The 24655-nt window shown below is 47.2% G+C and overlaps 1 protein-coding gene across 5 annotated transcripts in view; it reads right to left on the bottom strand.

The window, feature by feature from the left end:
* CDK5RAP2 (CDK5 regulatory subunit associated protein 2) overlaps positions 1-24309 on the bottom strand; it is a 168752-nt gene extending 144443 nt beyond the window's left edge. For 4 of the 5 annotated variants that reach the window (XM_046022623.1, XM_046022624.1, XM_046022625.1 and 1 more), the window contains exons 1-3: positions 24098-24309; positions 13198-13265; positions 9848-9915 (exon numbers count right to left, since the gene is read on the bottom strand). In XM_046022623.1, the coding sequence (XP_045878579.1) occupies positions 9848-9915; positions 13198-13265; positions 24098-24153 (192 nt within the window). In that variant the 5' untranslated portion in view covers positions 24154-24309. The remainder of the gene's footprint in view (positions 1-9847; positions 9916-13197; positions 13266-24097) is intronic. The other variant, XM_046022626.1, reaches the window with a different exon arrangement.
* Between the last annotated feature and the right edge of the window lie 346 nt (positions 24310-24655).

Below are 24655 nucleotides of genomic sequence, written 5' to 3'. Positions count from 1 at the left end.
TGTTCTGTATTCTAATTGTGGTGATGGTTATATTAGCCTAGAACTGTACAGACTTATACCCAAAAAAACACATATTTATATGTGTGTATTTTGATGATGACAGCTTACAAGGGAGTACACACTTGTCACAACTCATCCAACACTTAAAACTGGCGAATTTTGCTTGTTTTAATTATATTTCAATAAAGTTGATTTTAAAAGAACTAAAATGAAATACAGTAAAGTAGTAATAGCTGTACTCGAATGTTAATACATCTCGGCGGGGGGGGGAGGTCCAGCATTTTAAAAAAATAATTGGTAAGAGCATATAATACTTTTCAATAAATATATTTTTCGGACAGGGCGCCTGGGTGGCTCAGTGGGTTAAGCCGCTGCCTTTGGCTCAGGTCGTGATCCCAGGGTCCTGGGATCAAGCCCCGCATCAGGCTGTCTGCTTCGGCGGGGAGCCTGCTTCCGCCTCTCTCTCTCTGCCTGCCTTTCTGCTTACTTGTGCTCTCTGTCTGTCAAATAAATAAAATCTTAGAAATATATATATACATTTCGGACTGGATAAAAGAAAACACTAAGCAGACTCTGCATCAAACTGTCTGTCCTTGGCCCTCTTGTTAACACTTAACGTTTTCTGTTTTGTTGCTAACGAGAACAGCATAAGAAACAATTGGTAAGTTCATTAAAGCCTCCCTTCAAATGTTTTAAGGAAACAGCACATGAAACATTCAAACAAAAAAGTCCACCCCACCAGATGCTTCCTATAAAGAGAAGCCTTATTCTATTACTCAGCTAGCAATAAAATATTTATGGAGGCTGCTTAGAATACCTGCATTGTACACATTGCTACAATTCTTAACAACACTTGAAAGAATATTTGTCCTATTTATAGGTAAAGGAGTTTTAAACAAAACAAGAGAAAGGTAAATCAGCCCTGACAAAGTTAATACAAACCCCAGATAGGCCCAAGTAAACACAATCAACTAGAGGCACCATCTTTCCCACAACAACGCCAGCCCTGTTCTCCACTTAATACCACTTCCCCCATAAGATTTTCCCTGACTCGCCCCATTACGCTGGACTGGGGACCCTTCTACATGTTTCCACATACCTTCTGCTTTCTTTACGATAGCAGTTATCACACTGCATTGCCGGCTGGCAACCTGCTTTTCTAACCAAGCCATCTCCAGGAGATTGGGAGCCACACTCACCTTATATGTTCTAGTCTGAAACTTAAGAGACAGTTACTAAATACCCAATGGCTGCCTGGCTGGCTGGCTAGATACATTTAGGAATTTCTTGGGGCATCTGGGTGACTCAGCCAGTTGAGTGTCTGACTCAGTTTCAGCTCCAGTCATGATCTCAGCGTGGTGGGATGGAGCCCCGTGTCGGGCTTCATGCTCATTGAGGAGTCTGCTTGAGATTCTCGCTCCTTCTCCCCCTGCCCATCCCCCACTTACTTGCGCACACAGGTGAGCACACACGCACGCTCTCTCTCTATATATATAAGAAAAAGAATTTCTTGGGGGCGCCTGGGTGGCTCAGTGGGTTAAAGCCTCTGCCTTCAGCTCAGGTCATGGTCTTAGGGTCCTGGGATCGAGCCCGCATTGGGCTCTCTGCTTGGCAGGGAGCCTGCTTCCTCTCTCTCTCTGCCTGTGTCTCTGCCTACTTGTGATCTCTGTCTGTCAAATAAATAAATAAAATGTTTAAAAAAAAAAAAAAGAAAAAGAATTTCTTGAAGGCAATATGATGCCTTCAATATGATAAGGATAAGAAGAGTCCCACAGGCTTCAGATTCAGATCCGGTTCCCATAACACCATTGATTTTTGACCATTGCTCTTAGAATTAAACTCCCTGCCATGGGTACCAAGACTTGTATGATCTGACCACCCCGCCTCCTCTCCAGCCTCATTATCATCCTATCCCTCACGCACCATGTTCTCACTTCACTGGGCTTCTTTCTGGTCCTCAAATGCACCAAACCCACCTACCACCTGGCTCTCCGGGCAGCACTTGGCGGCCGCTTCGGTCCCGTGCTCTCATCTCAGTTCAGAGGCCCATCCTAACCGCCCCATCAAAAGTGGTGCCCATCTCTACAACCTCCACCTCATCACTCTTGAACACATAACTCTTCATTTTCTTGCTAGAACTCTTTACCATCTGTACTCATTTATTTACACATCTATTATTCATTATCACTCTGAGAATAGGGCTATATTCCACTTCTGGAGGACAGGGACAGCAGCTATCTGCTCACGGCTGTTTCCCTTGAGGTGTTAGCACCGTATCTGGAACACAGTGGCTCTTGCATCAACATTTGTTAAAGGAGTGAATAAACAAATGAGTGAATACAATCCAGACCACCCTGTTAGGTGTATGACTGCAGTCAGCTCATTTTTCTGTGTGCCTCCGTTCCTTTTTATAGATTAAAGGAATACCTATCTCAGACACTGATTATAGGATTAAAAGAAACTAATTAGAATTTTTGGTATTGTACCTAGCATGACATAAGGACTTAAAATATATTAATAATCCTCTCATTTGTATTTCTCCCTTTAAGAGAATCAAATTCAATAAGAAGTCAGGGGAAAAAAAAAACAAGCCTTGCACTGGAAAAACTGAAAACAGCTTACCATATAGTAGGAACAAATACCCCCAAAATAAAACCCACCAAATATGACTTAGAAACTTAATGCTGAAACATAAGCTACATGAGCTGTACTTTGCCACATCCCAGCCCTTGGAACCCCAGGACTGTGGAACTACAGTCATCTGAAATGGGAAACCTCCCAACATGATGATGGGTGGTGCTTTCCAAAGCTGGAGAGAGGCCCCAGCTCAGCAGCAGGACTGACTCTGAAGGAGCTGCTGTCACTCTGGCTTCTTCCCATTCCCGGTCAAAAGCTTGCCTGGCCTAGAGCTCCGTCAGGAAGGGAAGAAAAACAAAAATCAACAACACAGAAAAGAATCAGGGCAACTCCACCCAGGCCCACCTCTACTGAAATCTGAGCAAGGCACCTAACTCTGGTGATCAGTTTCCGTGGCCTGCAAGAGCCTGGGCCCTCAAAGCTGAAGCTCACCCCACCAGGTCATCTTTGGACTCAAGAAGCAAGGGCAAAGAGGAAGAGCCCTGGGGTCACCAGAAAAAAACTGACCTGCAAGTGCTACCACTTGTGAGCCATGTGACCTTGGGAAAATTATTTAACATCTTTGAGCCACTGTTGGCTCATCCGTAATAAGGATAAAAATCAGTTACCTCACCAGAGCATTGTTGTGACAACAATATGAGTTACAGCACCTGGCAGGCAGAAAATGGAGGACAGCTTTCACAGGAATCCGTGTCTCACTCAAGCCCTTGATAAACAGATCTTTGGGCCATCATCAGTTTTTCTATGCTCTTTGAAAATCCAAAAACTGTTAGACCACTCATCTATACATCACAAAAACCATGACCTCTTGCTGCCCAAAGTTCACCTCTGCTCAAAAATACAACATGTGAGATCATTCTGCCAGCAGCAGCTAAGCGAGGTTCGTAAAATGAGGAGGACACTCTGGAATCGGTTTCTGATTCCAATTCTGTCCCTCGTGTCCTCAAATCAGGAAAACCGTTACTAGGCAAACATCTGTTTATTCACAAACAATACTGTAGCCATAACAGAATTTAAAAACTGAGCTCCAAACAACACTTGGAATAGAACTACATTACAAAACCAATCTTTTTATGTTCTTTTCAGCCTGCTGGTCTGTCGAACGTATTTTTTATGTTGTTGCAGAATTACTCATCATTATCAGGTGAGATAACTGCCCTAGGTTCCACTGCACCGGCTCACAGCCAACTACTTAGCCATTCCTCTACTGAGAGATTATGGTTTCAGTGGGTCTCCTGGAAAGCGGACAGGCTTTACAATCAAAAAGACCAGTTTTAATTTTGCCTCTTTTAGTTTCTCAACACACCAGGCTCACAGGCAAGTCATGTGAGCTCTCCAACCTCATCTGTGAAACACCTTCCTCAGGAACTTGTTGCAAGACAAAGAGATAACAAATGTAAAATACAATCCCCTTGTTTCTAATTCTTCACAATGGTACACAATGTGGCAACAAACAGCTTCACACACAGAGCTTTTTCCTTCCACTGGGTTGTATCCTAGGACAAATTTCCCCAAAACAGATTACTGGGCTCAAGAGTAATACTATTTTTATGACTATCAAAATCTCTTTCCAAATGGCCTTCAAAAAGATTGTAGAAATTTACACTGCCCAGCCCGCCATCTGGCCGGGTTCTGGAGGGCATGGGCAGGACATGCAAAGGTGTGAGAACATACAGCATTCAATCTATCTGGTAAGCAGGAGGCCAAGGGTGAGCCGTAAGCATGGGCGAACCCTGCACTTAACACTGACCAGACAGCCCACCAGCCACAAGTCAAACTTGAGTCCCACCCACAGCCCCTGGTGCTGGCAAGTCCCATCTGGAACACAGCCAGCACCACGGACAGCGGCCACAAAAGCCACTTGGCCAGATACAGACCATCCTGAACCACGTCCACTGATCCGCCTCCCACACAGTTCTTGGTCTCCTGCCTTGCTCAAATCACACCCCTTGTTCTCCCTTCTTAGCCTCACCTGCCTGCATTAACTGAGTGCTCTCCTATAACCTAGCGTGGCCCCACCCCAATCACAAACTCCAGCCTGCTCCAACTACCAGTCTTAGCCACTGTCTCAACATCAGCAGCCGCCCCCGCAGGCTGAAGACCTACGGCCCCAGGGGCTGTCCTGGTGTCAGTTAACTTCATCTCCATCACAACCGCACAAGACAGAAAGTATTTTTCCATGTCAAAGACAAGGTAACCAAAATTTACAGATCCGGTTTCTTATACAAGGTCATACATTCATTTAGTTAACAAACATTTATTGAGCGCGCGCCATCCTGTTAGGTTTGCTGAGAACCAGGGAGAGCGTACAGAAGACACACATTAAGCAAGTACATAAATAAAAGACATAATTACAAACAATCGTAAGATCCAGAGTGGAAAAGGCCGGGTGCTGAGTGCCTGCTATCAGAGAGAATAATGGGGGTCTCCGGCAATTTGGGGAAGGAGTTAGGGACAGCCTGTCTAACGAGGTCACATTAAAACTGAGACATGAAGGGCAGGAGCCTGCCATTCAAGGAGAGGGAGAAAGGGGATTCCAGGCAGAGGGAGGAGCACTACCCACACAAAATTACAGGAGAGCAGCCTGTGCGGCTGAGCACAGGACATAAGGGAGACAGGCAGGTGCTGACCTCAGCAGCACAGGACAAGCCCATCACACAGGGCAGGGTCTTGTGGACCATGGCGAGAAGTTAAGGATTTCATTCCAAGATCAAAAAAATTTCACAGATGGATCAAGAGAAACTGAACATTGCTGGGGCCTATCAATGTCCCCAGAACCGAGGGAGTTGGCTGTAATAAACAGTCCTCAGATTAGAATGGACACACCAGCATTTATGTACCCACCACGTGCTGGGCATCCTGTGAGATGCTTCCCAAACCCTCAGGACTACTCTGACTCAAAGACAGTACCGGCCCCACTTTACAGATGGGCTTCTCAAAGCGACTTAACCGAGGTCATAGGTCAGTTAGTAGCAGAGCAAGACCTAAAGCCCTGTCCTGGTCAATCTCCAGTCCATGTCATATCCGAACACCACGGTGCATGAAAAGCTTCCCAGGCAGGGCCAACAGGATGGGGTGGAGGACAAGGGCAGATCTTCTCTGGGGATAAGTAACTCACCACAGACAGGTCACAGAACAAATCTAGTGATGCAAACCTCCTAGGTAAAACACTAAATTTGACCAACTGCCTCAGCTAAGACCAGGAATTGCCAACAGAAGGGACTAAAGGCCCGGATACAAGAACACCAGCACCTCAGGGCAGGTGGGTGAGAGACAAGAGCCGCAGAATTTACCCTAAGAACCTCATCTTGGAACTGTAAAATGACATACGCACAAGGATTCATCGAAGCTTCTTAAGAGTGAAAAATCAGGGGCGCCTGAGTGGCTCAGTGGGTTAAAGCCTCTGCCTTTGGTTCAGATCATGATCCCAGGGTCCTGGGATCGAGCCCCGCGTCGGGCTCTCTGCTCAGCGGGGAGCCTGCTTCCTCCTCTCTCTCTGCCTGCCTCTCTGCCCACTTGTGATCTCTGTCAAATAAATAAATAAAACCTTTAAAAAAAAATTTTTTTAAAAGAGTGAAAAATTACAAACCACCTGGGATGTCCCACAGGAAGAGATTATGTGAACTACATTTCAAAACCTCCATTTTAATAAAGTCTTTGTGAACGACTGGTCATTAAATAACACTATCCACTGTATTAACAGAAATGGAAAGCTACCCATGTCATTCTACAAATGCCAGAATTCAACCTTTCCATGTGCAGATAAAGATAGCAACATGAACTGATATGCTGATCCAGATTCTGGGTCTTCTCTAATCACCCGAAAAATTCTGAGAGCAAGAGAGAAAAATCAATTGACTCTATTGTCCAGAACAGGTCTCACCACAACAGCACAATCCTTTACTAAACACTGCCTCTGCCCGGCCTCCTCGGGTCAGGAGCCCCCACTACACTGTCAGCTAGAAAGGACCTTACAGTAAGACAGGCTCCTACTGAAGACCAAACTGACTGGACAGCCTCCTCCCCTAAGGCCTGCCTTACTGGTGAGTACAGCCTCAGCTAATGGGGCTCTGAGACAACAGACCACCAGTTTAAAGACCCAAAAGAAGGCAAGCGGTTTTCACATGCTGGAGTGAGGAAAGGTCTGCCCGTGCAGACCTGCTTCCCAGCCTAGGTAAGTCTGTGTCCTCCCTGGGCTACAGACCGCCCACATGTCCAATGAAGGGATGGGAGGAGCTCCCCCAGATCTGGGACCCTGCCCCCTTTCTGACCCCTCCTGACCACATCCCGGGCTCCAGCATCACCTGCGCAGCAGCCCTTCACCGACAGCCCACCACCAGGCTGGCTGCTCCCTCCTCACAGCACCAACCCCAGGGGCTTTTAAAAGCACAATTCTGGTCATTTCCCTCCCAGATTAACATCCACCACCAGCAACCCTTCATCTTCAAGACAAAGGTCAACCAAAGCAGTGTAACACACAAGACTCCCGACCCCTGCCTTCTTTGGTGTGCTCACTTGTCTCAGGACCCCGGACATGGCCCCCTTCCAGCCAGAAGGAGTTTACAATGCGCTAAACTCCTTGCACCCAGCACTCCTCTCGCTGCCCTTGCCCATGTTCAGTCCCTGTGCCTGGGATGCTCTCCTGGTCCTCTCATCTTGGCTACTGCGCCTCCTTGTTCCTGATGACCCAGCTGGAGGAATGCTTCCTCCAGGGAGGCTTTCCTGAATCCCCCAGGCCAGGTTCAGAGCTCTCTGTGCCCCACAGCACTCTGTACTTACCTCTGTCACTGCACTGTTTCCCTACCCATCTCCCCAACCAGCCTGTGAGCCTCCTGACAGGGATGCTTACCTGGTCCTGGTCTTAATCTACTGCAGACTCCCTAGTCCCAGGCACACAGCCTGGCACAGGGCATATATTCAAAATATCTGTCAATGAACCAATGAACTCTGAACAAAACCAGGAGGCTGATGTCTTGCTAGACATTAGCTAACAGAGCCTGACGCTCGGTTTCCCAGCACCTGAGACTAGCATAAGAGGAAGCCTGAGTTTCCCTTTAAATCAAAAGTATTCCAGCCCCTCCCTAATACGCATGCTAACTTTAAAATTAGCATTCAATGCCAAGAGCATTTCCTATAAGCATCCCACAGAAAGTCCAGACCACCCCTACATAGAGATCATGCACTTCCTAGCTCAGGCCAAATGGAACATTTCAGTGACTCATAAAGACTTGAAAGGGAGACACTGAGAACACTGTGGTCATTTCCATTTCAACAGCAGAATTTGCTCTGGAAAATGCTACAATAAAAAAATATTAATGCCATAAAAACCGAACAGCAGCCGAAGGACCTCAGTCATAAAGAAAAAACATAAATCCTAAAACCTATCAGCATAGAAGGCTCCCTCTCACCTTCAAGAAAAACAATGCTTAGGTCCTCGGGAACCCGTCTAGGGAAGGGAGACTTAAGTCCGTGGCAGAGTAAAGGAAAAGAAGCGCGGACGACGATGGTGAGAAGGAGCTGACACGAGAAGGAACTCGGTGTCTGGCCTCCCCACGCTTCACACACATGCACCCGCTCCGCCCTCACTGCAGCCCGAAGCAGCAGAAACTGTGATCGTGCTCACGGCAGAGACAAAGGACAGAGAGATGAAGGCACTGGCCCAAGGTCCCCCCGCAGGCAGCTGGCTCCAGAGCCCAGGTCCCCAGGTGGCACAGACGGTCTCCCAGAGCAGCTCCATGTGTCACATGCCAGGCCTCGCTGTCTCCTACCTACAGAACGAGGGTTGGACTCAATTCTCAGATTTCCTTCCCATTCAAAAGGCAACCAATTAAGTGTGAAACCAACATTCCAAGATTCTGTTAAGTTTTTCCGTCTAGAAATAAAATTCAAAATGGTGCCCTTCAAAAATTAAATAACTCTGTATCTTCGGAGCGGCTCTTATACTAAAGGAACGCACGTGAAGAGCTGAACATTTAATGTGCCCAGCTCAGAGCCAGCTCAATAAACAGCAGCTATTATTACTCTTATGATAAAACAGCACCAGCCATTTAATACCAGAGCACGTTTTAATTATACACGATGTGGAATAATCAAATCTCATTTGTTTGAGGCCCCAGACCCCACAGCATAGATCGGGTTGTACGGTTGAAATTAGAACAACTCAAAGCTCAGAAATTACTTGTTTCCATTAGAGATCTGACAAGTCATTTCTTCAATTGGTCACTGGTGGTTTGCAGATAACTATTAGCAGTAATGAGTATTCTAAATTAAATCCAGAGACAGTACCGCTCTGTTCTGTAAAGACAACTGGGGAGAGAGAAACATAATTGTGGAGCGTCCTTCTCTCTGTACTCCATCTTCTCCCTGATAAACATCTCCTGTGTCTTGCATAGTCTGGCTTTCATTCGGCTACAAATGAAGAAGGGTCTAATCCTTCCCATGATAAATGAGCTGAACAGGTAACTTGTTAAGGAGAATTGGAATTGGGAAAATAACCTTATTTTCCTCTTCCTTGACAACAAGCCCCTCCGCTAACAGATGAAAGACACGAAGCTGGAAGACACTTAGCACGGGAGCCAGATCCATCACCACGTAACCCGTCCTCAGACGCTCTGTACGCAGACCTGGGGACAGGCTGCTCCCGTCTCCTTCCACAGCAACAAAGCCTGCAAAAGGCAAGGCGCTGGCACACGGCAGTGGGAAGAATAACGGAATCCTTAAAAACCTGGATTGCAATCCCGGCTCCACCACTCGAGAATTACGTGACTATAAACTAGTCTCTCCTAGGCTTATGATTTCTTATCTGCAAAATGGGGATAATATAAGTATCTCAAAGAGTTCTGGCAAGGACTAAATGGGAACCATTGGTAACATGCCTTACGTTACAGGGAAGCCTTTGGCAAACGTGAGCTCCTCTCACTGGGCAGTCTGGGAAGAGCCTCACGTCTGGGACACGGGGAGGACATCAAACCCCCCAAAGCTGGAAACTGCTGATCCTGGTGGAACCCATGTCTGGCCCCATGTACAAAAGGGCTGACGGCATAGGTATGGGCTTGTCACACGGAGAACGCCCACAAGACACAGCACTGCCCCTGACTCTGGCATTATCCAGCCTAGACACGTCTCGAGAACTACAGCTCCCCCGGGGCCTGGCTGGACAGCGGCAGCAGACGTGGCTTGTTGGGGAAGATGATTTGGCATCTCCACTTACATTTTCAAAGTCCTTCATGTTCCGTGCTCTGGTGGGAGACACCGTTTCTTCTGACACGTTTGGGAGCACTATAAAAAAGGTAAAACAGACACAGGAAAACAGCATGGTATGCAAATTGCCCAGCAACTTTATTAGGGAATAGAGCCCAGAAAAGGAAAAAAAAAAAAAAAAGGCAAGAACAGCTTCTACAGTATATCCTGCTGGCATTTTCTGTCTGTTGTGATTTACTGGCTTGAGTCTAGGGAAAGCTCTAAACCATTATATTTCAAGTATTTACAAATTACTTAAAGTAGCCCCAGTGTAATGTGTCAGAGAACAAACCCAAAAAGTGCACCAGGCGTGTGGCCCAGCCGAACTGTGCTGATACGTACTTCCTCCGTGCTTGTCACGGGGCTCTCCTGCGGCGCGGTATACCACCTTCACGTGTCAGCGACTGAAGCAAAGCTAACTGACTGGGCTTGGGAAACTTTTCCTTAAAATGCCAGACAATAAATATTTTAGGCTCTGTAGGCCATAAACAAAGCCTAAAATCTGTCACAACTGGTCAGCTCTTCTGCTGTAGCACAAAAAACAGTCACAGACAATTCATAAGTAAGGAAGCTGCGTTCCAATAAAAGTTTATTTCCAAATGCAGGCAGCAGGTTGGAAACTGCCCATCCCCGCTTCAGGGTGATTACAGACTTGGCTGATGCCCAAAGCTTTCCACAGTTCCTTTCTTTCCAACAAATGTTTATTACATACCTACTGTGTGCCAAGCATCATGCTAGGTGCTGGGGAAAGAATGGACAGACAGTGAGCCTGTGCTCAAAAGGCTCTGACCTAGGGGGCAAGACAGGTGGGTAACCAAACTGGCACCGTGCTCACAGAGTGCCTGGCGCTGTTCAGATGTTGGGGGAACGTGCACGGCATCAATGAATGAATCCATTCTTCCAACAAATATGCACTGGGGGTCTACTCTTCGCCCGACACCATTCTAGATCTGGCTACATCGGGAAACAAACAAATGGAGCTGATTGGCTAGAGAGAGAAGATGGAAATGAGCAAAATAACAGGACAATTACATAGGATGTGAGAAGGTGAGAATGGCCATGGAGAAAACTTAAGTGGGTAAGGACTGGAAAGATCCAGGGTGGGGAGAGGGCTGCAATTTTAAGTCAGGGCCAAATCAGGAAGTTCGCACTGAGAAGGTGCCCGCCGGGCAGACCTGAAGAGAAGGGCAAAGTGAGAAGCCCCGTGCCCGTGAGAACCAGCAGTAAACAAAGGCGACCACAGGACAGGAGGTATGTGAGGTGCTGGCGGACAGACTGCGCACAGCCTTGTAGGCTCTTCTTGGCACAGGGAGCCACCAGAGGGCCCAGAGCCGAGGGGTAACACACCTGGACTTAGGTTTCTACAGGCTACCTCTGGCTGCCTCGCTGAGAACAGACTGAAGACTTAGAAGGAAACCAGGGGACCAGTCAGGATACGCTGGAGACCACGGTGGCTTAAAGCAGGTGGCAGGATGATGAGCAGGGGAGGAGGGTCTGATCCTGGATGTTTTAAAGTCACCAAAGGAATAAATGAACTGAAACAGGTGAAACGTGTAAGCTTGGAGAGGAAAGCGCAAGAAGTGAGCCTGGGGAGAGCCAAGACGGTGGTGAACCTTGAGCTGAGTCTCAAAGAGGCAGCAGGCAGAGGAAGGCAAAAGGAAGAAGAAACTTCCCAAGCAAAGGCCCAGAGGTAGGCATGGTCTTCAGAAACCACTGAGCACAAAAGAGGCTCAGGAAGGAGGCAGGGGCAGACTGTTAGGAGCCCTGTGTACCAGACAAAGGGCACAAAGGTCTTGTCTTCCTAGTTCTCAGACTGGCCATGCTCTGCCACCTATGCCTGCGTCTCTACCTGGTCCTACTCATTCCTCAAGTCTCAGCTCCATGACCACTGTCTTAAGAAACTCGTGCCTGACCCACCTCCTCCACACCAGGGCACCGCTCTGCCGGACCCCCTCACTGCCTGGCCCACCTTCTCCACACTGGGGCACACCCCCCACTCACCCCTCATTGCCTGGCCCACCTCACCCACACCCCCACTCACAGCACCTTTTTTCTTTGTTCATCACATTAATCATATGATTTACCATGACATTTCTTTGTTGAACTCTCTACCCTCCAGGCTGGGTCACAACCATGTTCAAGGTTGAATCCCAGCATTTAGCCCAGGGCTTGGCAACATACACTATGGGCTGAAGCAAAGAGCGGTCCTATCAGTTCTCCACTTCTCATTGCCAGTGTGCAGGAAGAATAAAAACTGCTGGATTTTGCATTTAAGGTAGAAGTTAACAGGCTCTCGGGGCACGTGGGTGGCTCCGTGGGTTAAAGCCTCTGCCTTTGGCTCAGGTCATGATCTCAGGGTCGCGGGATCGAGCCCCGCTTTGGGCTCTCTGCTCAGCGGGGAGCCTGCTTCCTCCTCTCTCTCTGCCTGCCTCTCTGCCTACTTGTGATCTCTGTCTGTCAAATACATAAATAAAATCTTAAAAAAAAAAAAGAAGAAGAAGAAGTTAACAGGTTCTCCAGGAAAACCCGAGGGGGCCTGTAAGTTAAAATATTCTCCAGAAATTACACCTCATGACACAGATACTGTCTGTTCTAAAACTTCCTCCTTCTGCATGTCTCATCACTTTGGAGAAGAGGAAAAACACAAACACAAGTCAAATTATCTCTAAGGTATTGTAACAAGGCAAATTGACAGCACTTCCCTCAGATGCTTGTGATAGCATTCGCGTCTTTCAGAAACAAAAATTATGAAGAATGCTTAGCAAAAGCCAAATGACCCTGTGGAAAGTCTCCTCCTAATCCAGCTTAAACACAATAGACTGCTTATTTCCTCAGCGCCGTCTCCTGTGGTCTAACCAACTATTTGTCTCCAAAGGGCAGGCCCGTGTAGGAATGCTGGGCCTCGACCAGCAAATGGAATCCAGCAGCCTGCCAGGAAGGCCTTGGCACACGGACGCTCAGCAGCACGCGGGGCCCCCCGCTGCTCAGCGGCCGAGACCAGCAGATCCTCCAGGCCCGACCCAGTCAGTCCAGCCTCCACGCAGCTGCCCAGTTCGGCAAACACCGGCTCAATCTCTGTGAGCATGGTAGCAAGAAATAGAGCTCATGGAATATGGCATAAAGGACATCAATTCCTCCAAGCCAGTGTTTATGAAAGGAGGTAAATAGCAATTCAGTCGGTACATAAAACACTGAGCACCTCCAGAGAGCCCCTCACCATGCCCAGGTAGGCTCTGGGCCCCAGAAACTTCGAAGCCCAGTCCCAGGCCAAAGGCCTCAAGGGCTCCACGGTCAAGAGAATGCCCAGCTCTGTATACTTACCACTACTTCCCAAACCAGCAATGGGGCTGATGCCATCCACTTCGTCCGGTAAATTGGGAACAAGGCCACTAGGAGAGAGCATGGGCAGGAAGACATGAGTTAGTGTTTGAACAGAGACTATGAGGACTGCCCGGACTTCACCTGACAATCATCAGGCCATAGGCAATGAGCAACACACAGCTGAGTTTGCTGGGAGACACACAGCGCAGAGGGGAAGAACTCTGGCTTTGGGGCTCTAACATGTGATAGCGGAGTGACCTTCAGCAAGGACGGTCATTCATCATTCATTCATTCAGACAGCAAGTGTTCCGCGTACCGTATATATGCTAGGCACAGAGACACTGTGCCAACTGTAAGCTACTGACGTTTCTGAGTCTCGCTTTACCAGCTACATGGGGCTACCACCCGCTCCCTGTAAACACTAAATGAGTTCATGTTTATGACACTTGGCTCATCGTAAGCACTCGATAAGTGCTATACACCGTTTTTGTCTTTACTATTATTGTCACTACTGACATGCCTACCACGACCAAAAATTAAGCTTCCAAGAACCTGATACCAACTCGGATGCTTTAAGAAAGTCAAACAAAAGTGCAAACTCCACTGATCCAAGAAATTTTACTGGTTAAATTATAAAAATAGGTTAAGTGAGGATCTAGAGACAGGGACAGAAAGCTGAACCATAAGAGGAGGTGTGGTCTGACACAAAAGACACTACGCTGGATTCTATTCTAAGCTCTGCCATATACGCCTCCCCGCCTCACTTCTTTCATCTGTAAAAGGTGAACAGCAGCTACTTCGTAAGTCACCGAATATCAAAGATACGAAGTGCCCAGCAAGGTACCTGGCACATTGAGGGCACTCCATAAATAGGAGCAAAATATTACTGTCACCAGAAAATATCCAGCGCTTTGGAAATTTATGAAAGATTTCCCATTGTGAGAGGTGCCCGTGCCCCAAGAGTCTTTGCATTTTCAAAGGGAGGTACTAGGGCACAGAGTCAGCCGGGCCAGAGTCACATGGCAGTGAAACCAAGTCCAGAACCCAAGCCTCTTCTGTCTAACCTCCAATAATGTTTCCCTGTCCCGAGCTATAAATGATGGGTTGAGGCACGCTCAGCCTGACTTTCCGGCAGTTTGTTCTCTCCATGTTTCTAAATCCAAATCCATCCTGTTCTGAGGACAGTTCTGCCTGATCGCCAAATTCTGGCGTTGGGAATGGACTTTGTGATTAGAACCAAGCAAAAAATTGGATATCGTAAGATTCCAACATCAAGAGAACGATGACATCGTATGTGTCTGCTATAAAGATAAATGAAAAAAACTTCAGTCGACTATGGCTTCAACTATGAAAAAAAAAAAATACAAGTATACTAACGTCACCTCAAATCCTTCCTGGAAACCAAGTGGGCTATGCATCCATAAGAAGACAAAGGAAATATTAAAAAATTATCATTTGTAGGAAAATGAGAGATATTCTCCTCCTTTCAATTTTTCTATACTTCTTCATTTCCTCCAATAACCATCACTAGAAGAACAAACTCCGTTCCCTAAATTGAATATTAGAAATCAAAAACAAGTTCAATCAGCACCTTTTGCAGATGGTGGCCCAAAGGCCCAAAGTGCCACACCAGCTTACTGGTCAGGCTTAGCCGACAGCCTGGTCTGTACATTCCCGGTCTGGGGTTCTCTCCACCGCAACCACTAACTTACCACCACTGGCTGAAATGGCCCATCAATGACTCCAGCGAAGATGAAACACACTGGAAAACTACAAGGCAGGCAAAGCCAAAGAATTTGGTCTTAGACAAGTTTCCAAGAGGCAAACAATGAAGCTTGAAAAATGACACTTGACATTCCATTTATGAAAAGAAACCACTATTTAATGCAGAAGTTCCTGCCTCGTTCCTGCCAAATTTCCATTTGGACTTTACCTAACCACTTTTAAATGCTATGACTCCGTCATCTGCATCTCCCATCAGCTCCAGCCACACTCCAGCTTCAAGGAGCTCCCTCGTCCCCTTCGCTCTTAGCGGTGGGACTTCAAGGACCCCCACTAGAAATCAGAACTATGCAAGCAAAAGCAGAGGGCTTAGGTACAATTTTATCATGGTATCGGTGGGGGAGATAAAGGCCCAAAAGGGGAAGAACCTCTTGGCCCAAAATCACAAGGGGGACTCAGCCACGCAGAGACCAAAATCCAGGTTTCTCAGGGTCCGTATTCCACTCGCTCACCTGTGCCCAGGCTGCCCAAAGCTCCTAGACAAACGTGAAACCTAGTCAGCGCTGGCTTCCTCAAAGGCCAAGTATAGCATAACCCTACTGAGCTATCGTGTGGGGCACCCACGGGGGAACAGGCACCGCACTTGGGACAGGTGGCCTCCCGCTGTGGCCTCACCACAGCCCTTCTGTGGGAGGTGGTAGTTTTTAACTGTTGCCTTTAAAAAAAAAAACACAAGGAACACAGAAGCTCAGAAGCTCAGAAATCTTAGTAAGCTGAAAGACCCGAGCTGGCCTGATTTCAGGCCCCGTGCTCTTAACCTCTACAGCCCCTACCTCCCCCGCCCATGGATGCCCCTCACGCCTTCCTGCAGGGGAACATGATACGAGCCAAATGAACCGAGGCAGAGGATTCCCAGTGATCGGCAGAGAGCACCCTTTCTGAGGCTTTTTGTCGACTCCGTGTTGGGCCAATGAAGAGACGCTCGGCCGCGCTTCACCACCACCCAAAAGGCACAGTCGCTTTCTGTGCCATGGGTGGCGGTGCCGCTGTCCGTTCACACCACAAGCCCCAGGAAGGCCCAGCGGACTGCGCACTTCGTTGATAAAGTGTCGGGAGAGTTGCGGCTGGAACTGGGCACCACGTTCAGAAAACAATTACACCAAGTGCACTTTGGTCCGTCTTTTAACAACTCATTTTTCATTCTGTTATTTATTCTAAATTAGTGAAGAAATATATAAACACAAAAAATCCAAAGTAAGACATCCAGATGGCCAACGGGCACATGAAAAGATGCTCAACATCACTGACCAACAGGAAGGTGCAAAACAAAACCACAATGACAAGTTTCCTTCCCCCCTCCCACCTGTCAGAAGGGCTAGACTCAAAAAGACAAGAAACAACAAGTGTTGGCGAGGATGTGGGGAAAACAGGAACCCTCTTGTACCGTTGGTGGGAATGAAGATTGGTGTCGCCACTGCAGAAAACAGTGTGGAGGTTCCTCAAAAAATGAGAACTAGAATTACCATATAATCCGGTAATTCCACTATTGGGCGTTTACCCAAAGAAAACGAATGAATATGAAGAGAGATGCACCCCTACGTCATCACAGAATTATGTACAACAGCCAAGATAAGGAAACAACCTGAAGGTCCATCAATAGACAAACAGATAAAGACATGGTATATACATGCACTGGAATATCACTCAGCATGTAGAAGAAGGAGATCTTGCCATATGTAACAACACGGATGGACCTAGAGGGTATTATGCTAGGTGAAATAAGTCAAAGAAAGACAAATACCATATGGTTTCATTTATAATAGAGATTCTACAAAACAAGACAGACAAACAAAAAAGCAGAAACAGACTCATAATCACCGAGACCAAATGGGTGGTTGCCAGAAAGGTAGGGGGCGGGGAAGGAAGGGGCAAAATGGGTGAAGGGAGTGGGAAGGGAAAAAAAAAGACAAGCCTAAAGTTCTTGACTACTCCTCACTCCCATCTGAGCCCCCTAGGAGGTAGTCACTGCTGTTGGCAAGACATGTGTCCTTCCAGGCTTTTTTCTATGTATTTATAGATACAGGGACATAGTTTCATTTTGTGGTTTTAAAAGCAAAACAAATACAATCAAACTGTACATATTATTCTGCAGTATCTGTTCTTTACATAATGTGTCCCAAAGATGTTTTCATGACAGTACAAATAGCTGTACCTTCAGGTTTTTAACTCCCACAAAGCATTCTACAGCAGTGTTTTTCAAACTTTACTGACCACAATCCGGAGAAGGAAATACATTACCCTTGATTCTTGAAATGCTTTCTATTCTATGCCATTATATTTTTAAAATTCTAGTTGACACCTACAAAATTGAATTTCATGAGCTGCCAATATGTCACAGTCTAAAATTCACTTTTGAAAGGCTGTGTATTTACCCGATCCCCTGACGGTAATTCAATTTGCTCCCAAGTTGTTCCTTCTACAAACAATGCTTTATGAATATCCTCATACAGGTCTCCTTGTACAGGTGCGTGATACTTTCTCTAAGATAACAGGAAGTGGAATTGCTGGGTCAAGACATATTCACATTTTTTTAGTGGGCAAAGGATCTGAAAATACAGTGCACCCTTGAACAACAGGAGTGGAACAGCATGGGTCCACTTACACACAGATGTTTTGCAGTAAATACTGCACTGTACTGTAAATGTATTTTCTCTTCCTTATGATTTTCTTGATAATACATTCTCTATGTTCTAGCTTCCTTTACTGTAAGAATACAGTATATATATAATACATATAACACACAAAATATGTGTTAATCGACTGACAATGAATCAGGCTCTCAGTTAACAACAGCCTACTAGTTAAGTTTTGGGGGGAGTCAGAAGTTACATGTGGACTATCCATTATGTAGGACATCACGTTCCTAACCCCGCGTTGTTCAGGAATCAACTGTACACAAGCGGCTATAGAAACTGATGATGTTCGACATCATCAGTCATCAGGGAAATATAAACAAATACAAGGAGATACTGTGTCACACCCCCGAGGCTGGCCTTCACCAAAATGACAGACAATAACAAGTGTTGACAAGGCTGTGAAGATACAGAAGAACCCTCTTCTGCTGCTGGAGGGAGGGTGCAAAGTGCTGGGCAGCTCCTCGAGATGTCAAACATACAGAGTCAGCGTATGACCCAGCAGCTCTACCCCCCGCTCTACACCCAAGAGAAAGGACAACACACATCCACACAAAAACTTACACATGAATAAATGTTTATAGCAACATTATTCAAAAATAGGAGCCAAAAAAAAGCAGGAACAACCCAAATGTCATCAGCCAATGAAAGAACAAAGAAAACATGCTACATGTATCCAGTGGAATATTATTTGGCCATAAAAAGGAATGAAGTATGTCACAGACATACCACTACATGGGTGAATCTCACAGATGACCACATAGTATAAGATTTCATTTATATGAAACGTCCAGAACAGTCAAATCAATGGACAAAAACTAGACTGTGGTTGCCTAGGGCTGGTGGAGGAGGAGGGAAGGAGAACTAGCCGGTGTTATGTTTGTGTCCCCCCCTAGAATTCCTATGTTGAAACCCTACTCCCCGTCCCAAGTGATAGCATTAGGAAGTGGGGTCTTTGGGAGGTTATTAAGATTAGATGAGGGCAGGAAGGTAGAGCCCCATGAATGGGATTAGTGCCCTTACTAAGGTTAAAAGAGATCTGCTTCCTCTCTCTGCTCGCCACCCAAAGAGGAAACAACGAGAAGTTAGCAGTCGGCAACCCATAAGAAGGCTCTCACCAGAACTCAGCCATGCTGGCACACTGATCTTGGACTTCAGTCTCCAGAACTGGGAGAAGGAAATTCTGTTATCTATAAGTCAGCCACAGTCTCTGACATTTTTGTTATAGCACCCAAGGTAAAACAGGGAGTGACTGCTAATGGACACAGGATTTCTTTCTTAGATGACAAAAGTATTCTAAAATGGGATTATGGAGGGGCGCCTGGGTGGCTCAGTGGGTTAAAGCCTCTCTGCCTTTGGCTCAGGTCATGATCTCAGGGTCCTGGGATCGAGCCCCGCATCGGGCTCTCTGCTCACCAGGGAGCCTGCTTCCCCCGCCTCCTGCCTGCCTCTCTGCCTACTTGTGATCTCTGTCTGTCAAATAAATAAATAACATCTTTTTTTTTTTTTTAACATTTTATTTTATTTGACAGAGAGAAATCACAACTAGGCAGAGAGGCAGGCAGAGAGAGAGGAGGAAGCAGGCTCCAGGACCCTGGGACCATGACCTGAGCCGAAGGCAGCGGCTTAACCCACTGAGCCACCCAGGCGCCCCAAATAAAATCTTTTTTTAAAAAATGTGATTATGGTGATGATTGCACAACTCTGTAAATACACTAAAAAATCACTGAATAGTGTGTTTTCAATGGGTGAACTATTTGGCACTCCAATTACATTTCAATAAAGCTGTTTTTAAAAAAACACACCTGAGCATATTTTTAACACCAAATTGTCTTCCAGAAAGACAGCAGTTGACACTCTGTGTGTGCACTTTTTCAGAGTGATTACAATGCAGCATTTCACTACTAAATATGGAGCCTGTGTTTACATGGTATATGTTTTTTTAGAGACTGAAAAAATTTGACTCATTCAACAAATATTTGTTGATTCTCTACTATCTATGTGCCAGCCATGGTTCTAGATTTAAAGATACAGTGGGAACAAGCCAGCCAAGCTCCTGCCCTCACTAAGCTTATACTGGTGACTGGGAACACGTTCTACAAACTTCAAGCCTAGGGGCACCCCTGATCTAAGCTCAGCCTTAGATCAAGCCTACAAACCTTCACCAAAATTTCATCCCACCATCCTCTTTCTCGACCTCCTTCTACAAAAGTCCATGAAGGCATTCTTGGCCTGACGAAGTATGACTGTGTACAAACATGCAGAAAAACATTTCCTTTTGGTCTCCCCTTCACCAGAGAGCAAGCACTTAATCGTCATGCACCAGAGGAACCCACAGAAGAACAAACCTGGGCCAGGCCTTCAGAAATTCACAGTTAGGGAGAGGCAGAATCGCAGGCATGAAAACTAAGGGACAAATCCAGGGTAGTGGGCACCAAGGATTTTGTCCAGGAAACCGTGCAACACTGTAACAATAAAACAAAAACAGCTAACATGTAATGCACCCCCAGCAGTTGTCCCACAAAGAATACACAAAGCTTTGCTCCACCCATATAGTCACCCGATAACTAGGTGTTATCACTGAAGAGAGACTGAGGCTCAGAAGGGTTGACCGAATTACTAAAGCAACTCAGCCAGTTAAGTGGCCAAAGCAGCATTCAGATCCAGTCATCCTGAGTACAAAGAACAGGATCTTCCAAAACTACCAGGCAGGGCCTAATAAAGGGCCTTAGCGTGGGTGAGGCTCCCAGGCATGGCATCTGAGCCCGACTCTCACAGGCCTGGAGCGCTCTGGGGCACCCACAGGTGATCAAGTTTGGAGAGAAGGACGCATACCGACCGATTCAACAGAAGTCTGAGGACAAACTGGACTTGTTTCGTCTCTAAAACTGGGGCTTGGAAATACCACGCAGAAGTACTCGTGTTAGTATAAAAAGAGATGACTTTATTCCACGGACTTTTCTCTTCCACTGTGACCATCTAATGAAGACTCTGTCTCACTCAGGACCTTTCTGCCACTCTCGAAGGGCCAGTTCACATGCCAGCAGCTCCCTAAAATCCTCCCAGAGGCCTCTCAGCACAAGTTCAGAGAACTAGCTGAAGGTAGGACAGGTACCGAGAGCCAGGCTTTGGAGTCAGTAAGCCTGGATTAAAATCCCGGCTCCAGTAAGAGACTCCTAACTGATAGAGGACAAACGGGGTTGATGGAGGGACGTGGGTGGGGGATGGGCTAGAAGGGGGATGGGGATTAAGGAGGGCACTCGTTATGATGAGCTTTGGGTGTTGTCTGTAAGTGATGAATCACGGAATTCTACTCTAGAAACCAATATTGCACTGTATGGGAACTACGTAAAATTTAAATAATATGAATACATAAATAAATGAATAAAGTAAATCTTGACTCGCTCGTGTACTTTTTTATGGAATCCCAGACCATTCACTTCACCTCTCTGAGCCTCCGTGTGCCCACCTATAAAAAGGGGATAATTCCGTCACCTCCCATTTATGTGCCTCATACCAGGTTAGGAACCGGAGTCACAAAGATGAACAAAACACAGGCCCTGCTCTGCAACAGGCCAGAGTCTAATTAGGAAGACAGACACGGTATAGGCGTCCCTGCACCATCCAAGGCAGGAGCCACCAGCCACACGTACCTGCTGAGCACCTGAAATGTGGTAAATCCAAACCAAGAAGGGCTTGTAAGCGTAAAATGCATACCGGGTGTCAAAGACTTTGTAAGATAAAAAAAGAATGTGAAATACTTCATTAATCATTTTTTATTGTTTGCAAGTTAGATGGATAATATATGGAAATATTGGGTTAAATCAATATATTATTAAAAGTAATTTCACCTGTTTCTTTCTTACATTTTCATTGCGGCTCCTAGAAAAGTTTAAGTTACATAGGTGGCTCATGTTATATTTCTAGTGAACAGCATTAGTCAATAAAACTCAGTGAGGTAGGGGCGCCTCGGTGGCTCGGACGGTTAAGCATCTGCCTTTGGCTCAGGTCATGATTCCGGGGTCCTGGGACTGAGTCCCTCATTGGCCTCCCAGCACAGCGGGGAGTCTGCTTCTCCCTCTCCCTCTGTCCATTCCTCCACTCATGCGCGTGTGCACTCTCTCTCTCTCTCTCCCTCTCTTGTGCACTTTCTCTCAAATAAATAAAATCTTAAGAAAAAAAAAATAGTGCAGTAAATAAGGGCTGAGCTGGGGCCACTGATGGGTAGGGTGGCTGGAAGAGCACAGAGGGCCCAGGTGGGGATGGGGACATGTCAGCGAAGCTTCCTGACATTGAAATCTAAGTGAGACCTGAAAAATAAGAGGCATTAATAAGGCAAAGGGGAGACGGGAAGGAAGAACGAGTGCACAGGCCCAACGGTAAGAAAGAACAAGGCAAGGCCACTCGTGACAAAGAGCTCGGCAGCCAGGCAGAGGGAAGTGCCTGGGTAGGCACAGAGAAAGGTAGGGACAGAGAGGACAGAGAAGGTTAGTGAGGTAAATGGGGCCAACTTACAAAGGACCTTGGAAACTATAGTAAAGAACTTCATCTTGAGGGGGATGGGGAGCCAGGGAGGGTCTGAAGCGGGTAAGAGACCAATCACAGGAATGTAGAAAGCGAAGGCAGGAAGGGAAGGCAAGGGAGGAGATGTGCTCATCCGCAGAGTCGCTACGCTGTTGGACACTGGTCAAAATCCTTTCAGATTCACCCATTTTTCAGATGACAAAAACAGAAACGCACGAGGGGTCTTGCCCAAGACCACAGGGTTGTTAAATACAGAACTGGGATTAAAACCCACCTATGCCTGGGTCCCAAAGCCCAATGGCTTGGTCAGCTGGCACAAAGATAAGAGCTGAGAGCATTAATGGACTTTGTCTTAATGGCGGTGAGAAGCACTAAACATATACACAGCAGCAGACTGACCATCAGACTCACACCGTAAAAAGGCTTTCACGCTGTAGTATAAAAGACTATTACAGGTGTGAGGACAATCCAGGTGAGAGGTCCTCCCCAATATTTTGGGACAGTGGTAATCAGAGGAAGAGAAAGGGCCATGATGAATTACCAAGGATGCTGTCAGGAAGAAGCTGCAAAGGGCCTTGCTCTGTGCCTGATACATAATGGGTTCTCAATAAACAGAGTAACCATGTGTCCAGGTTTGCCAAGATAGGACCAGTTTATGCCCGCTGTCTAGACATAAATATTAATTGTGCCCATTTCACTCTTAAAAGTGTCCCGGGTTGGGGCGCCTGGGTGGCTCAGTGGGTTAAGCCGCTGCCTTCGGCTCAGGCCATGATCTCGGGGTCCTGGGATCGAGTCCCGCGTCGGGCTCTCTGCTCAGCAGGGAGCCTGCTTCCCTCTCTCTCTCTCTGCCTGCCTCTCTACTTGTGATCTCTCTCTGTCAAATAAATAAAAATTAAAAAAAAAAAAAAAAAAAGTGTCCCGGGTTGCAAAGTAAATAACATGGGCACCCTCTCCGTGAGGGTCTGTTGACTAAAACCAGCAGCCTATCTCCAGCAGAGCTGGATAAACACTATGGATTCTCAGTCAGGGCTCTCCTCCACGTCCTTCTTCCCACTCTCCACCAGGAGCCCCCAAAAACCAAACGGCCCCAGCCCTGGAGCAGTCTAGGGCTCTGTCAGGCTTTCCCACCAAAAGTTCCCACAGACAATGTGGGCTCCAACAGCCTCTTGGGTCAGGTCCATTGGAAGGCCACTCCCAGCCATTAGTCCCCAGTCTGACATATGGACGATGATGCTAAAGATGATAACACAAGATCATTTTTTAAGCACCGATTATGTGCCAAACACTACTCTTGCCAAGCAAATCACAGGGAAGGCTTCTTCTCTTTTCATCTTCACCCCAATTTCTGTTAGGTGGATGTTACTATTAGCCCCATTTTGCAGACGGGAAAACAGGTTAAATCCCTTTACTAAACAGTCGCACAACTGGTTAGGTTAAAGGGATGGACCTTAATTCGGTTCTGTTCAACTCCAGCCACGGTTCTTAACCACGGCACTTCACTGCCTCCGTCTTGGTGGCCACTATGTGACCCCATGAACGAAGTCCAGACACTCCAACTACCTTGCCCATAATGAAAGCAAACCTCCAAGTCAGAATGAACCATCAAGTGCCCCCAAGTTTCCTACTCCTCAACCAGCCCCTACCAATGGTACACTCCAAGAGGTCCCCCATCTCCCCCTCTTTCAGAAAACCCCTTAGCTGGCCCTCACATCCTCTTCAAAGTATTTCCCGAAATACGAGAGGCAGGTGTGACGTAGGTCGGGACCCCCGGTTCCCCCACATCAGTATCAGCTGCTGGGTCCTCGAGACACCCCCCCATCCCAGACCCCACCCCACACACTGCCCCTGTCCGGACGCCTTCAAACACCCTCAAGGGCAAACCCCAAGTCTCGGTTACGGTGTACCCCCATCAGCGGGAATCCCGGCCGGGTTACCGCGCCCCTGCATAGCCCCGGCCGCACCTGCAGCCGCTGAGCGTCCCGGGGAGGGTGACGTCCTCTTCCAACACCGAGTCCATCGTGGACACAGAGGAGGTGGTGGCGTTGGTGTCTGTGGCGGCGGGGTCAACTGGTTCCCCCCGCTGTCGCGACCCGCAGGCTCCCCAGGTCCCCGCCCCCTCCAATCCTGCTCTTGTTCGGACTTTGGCGGCGCCGCTGGAATTCAAACCGCAGCCGCCGCCATCTTTCCCGGCGCTTCTTCCTACGGAAACGAGGCGGGGTCATCGAGGCGCGCGCGGTGAAGCCCACAGACAGGGGCCAGAGGCCGGGCAGGGAATCGCTGGCAGGTGCCATCTTGATTAAGGGCAAAAACGTTCGCACTTGGACCAGCAAAACTAAGGAAAGAGAGGCAGGCTGCCATTTTTTGTGAGGGCGCTTAGGCCGAGGCAAGGGCAAGCGCCATCTTTGTTGAGGGCACAGGCTGGCTTTGGTCCGTTAATTCAAGCGGGAGATGGGAGTCCAGTCTTTCACCGACCCTCAGAGTTCCTAACCCAGTAAATGTTTTGCTAGAACAAAGACCCC

This window comes from Meles meles, chromosome 11 (genome assembly GCF_922984935.1).
Source record: "Meles meles chromosome 11, mMelMel3.1 paternal haplotype, whole genome shotgun sequence".
NCBI classification, from domain to species: Eukaryota; Metazoa; Chordata; class Mammalia; order Carnivora; family Mustelidae; genus Meles; species Meles meles.
Note: the sequence above shows the minus strand (reverse complement) of the source record. Positions and strands in the feature narration are given on the sequence as shown.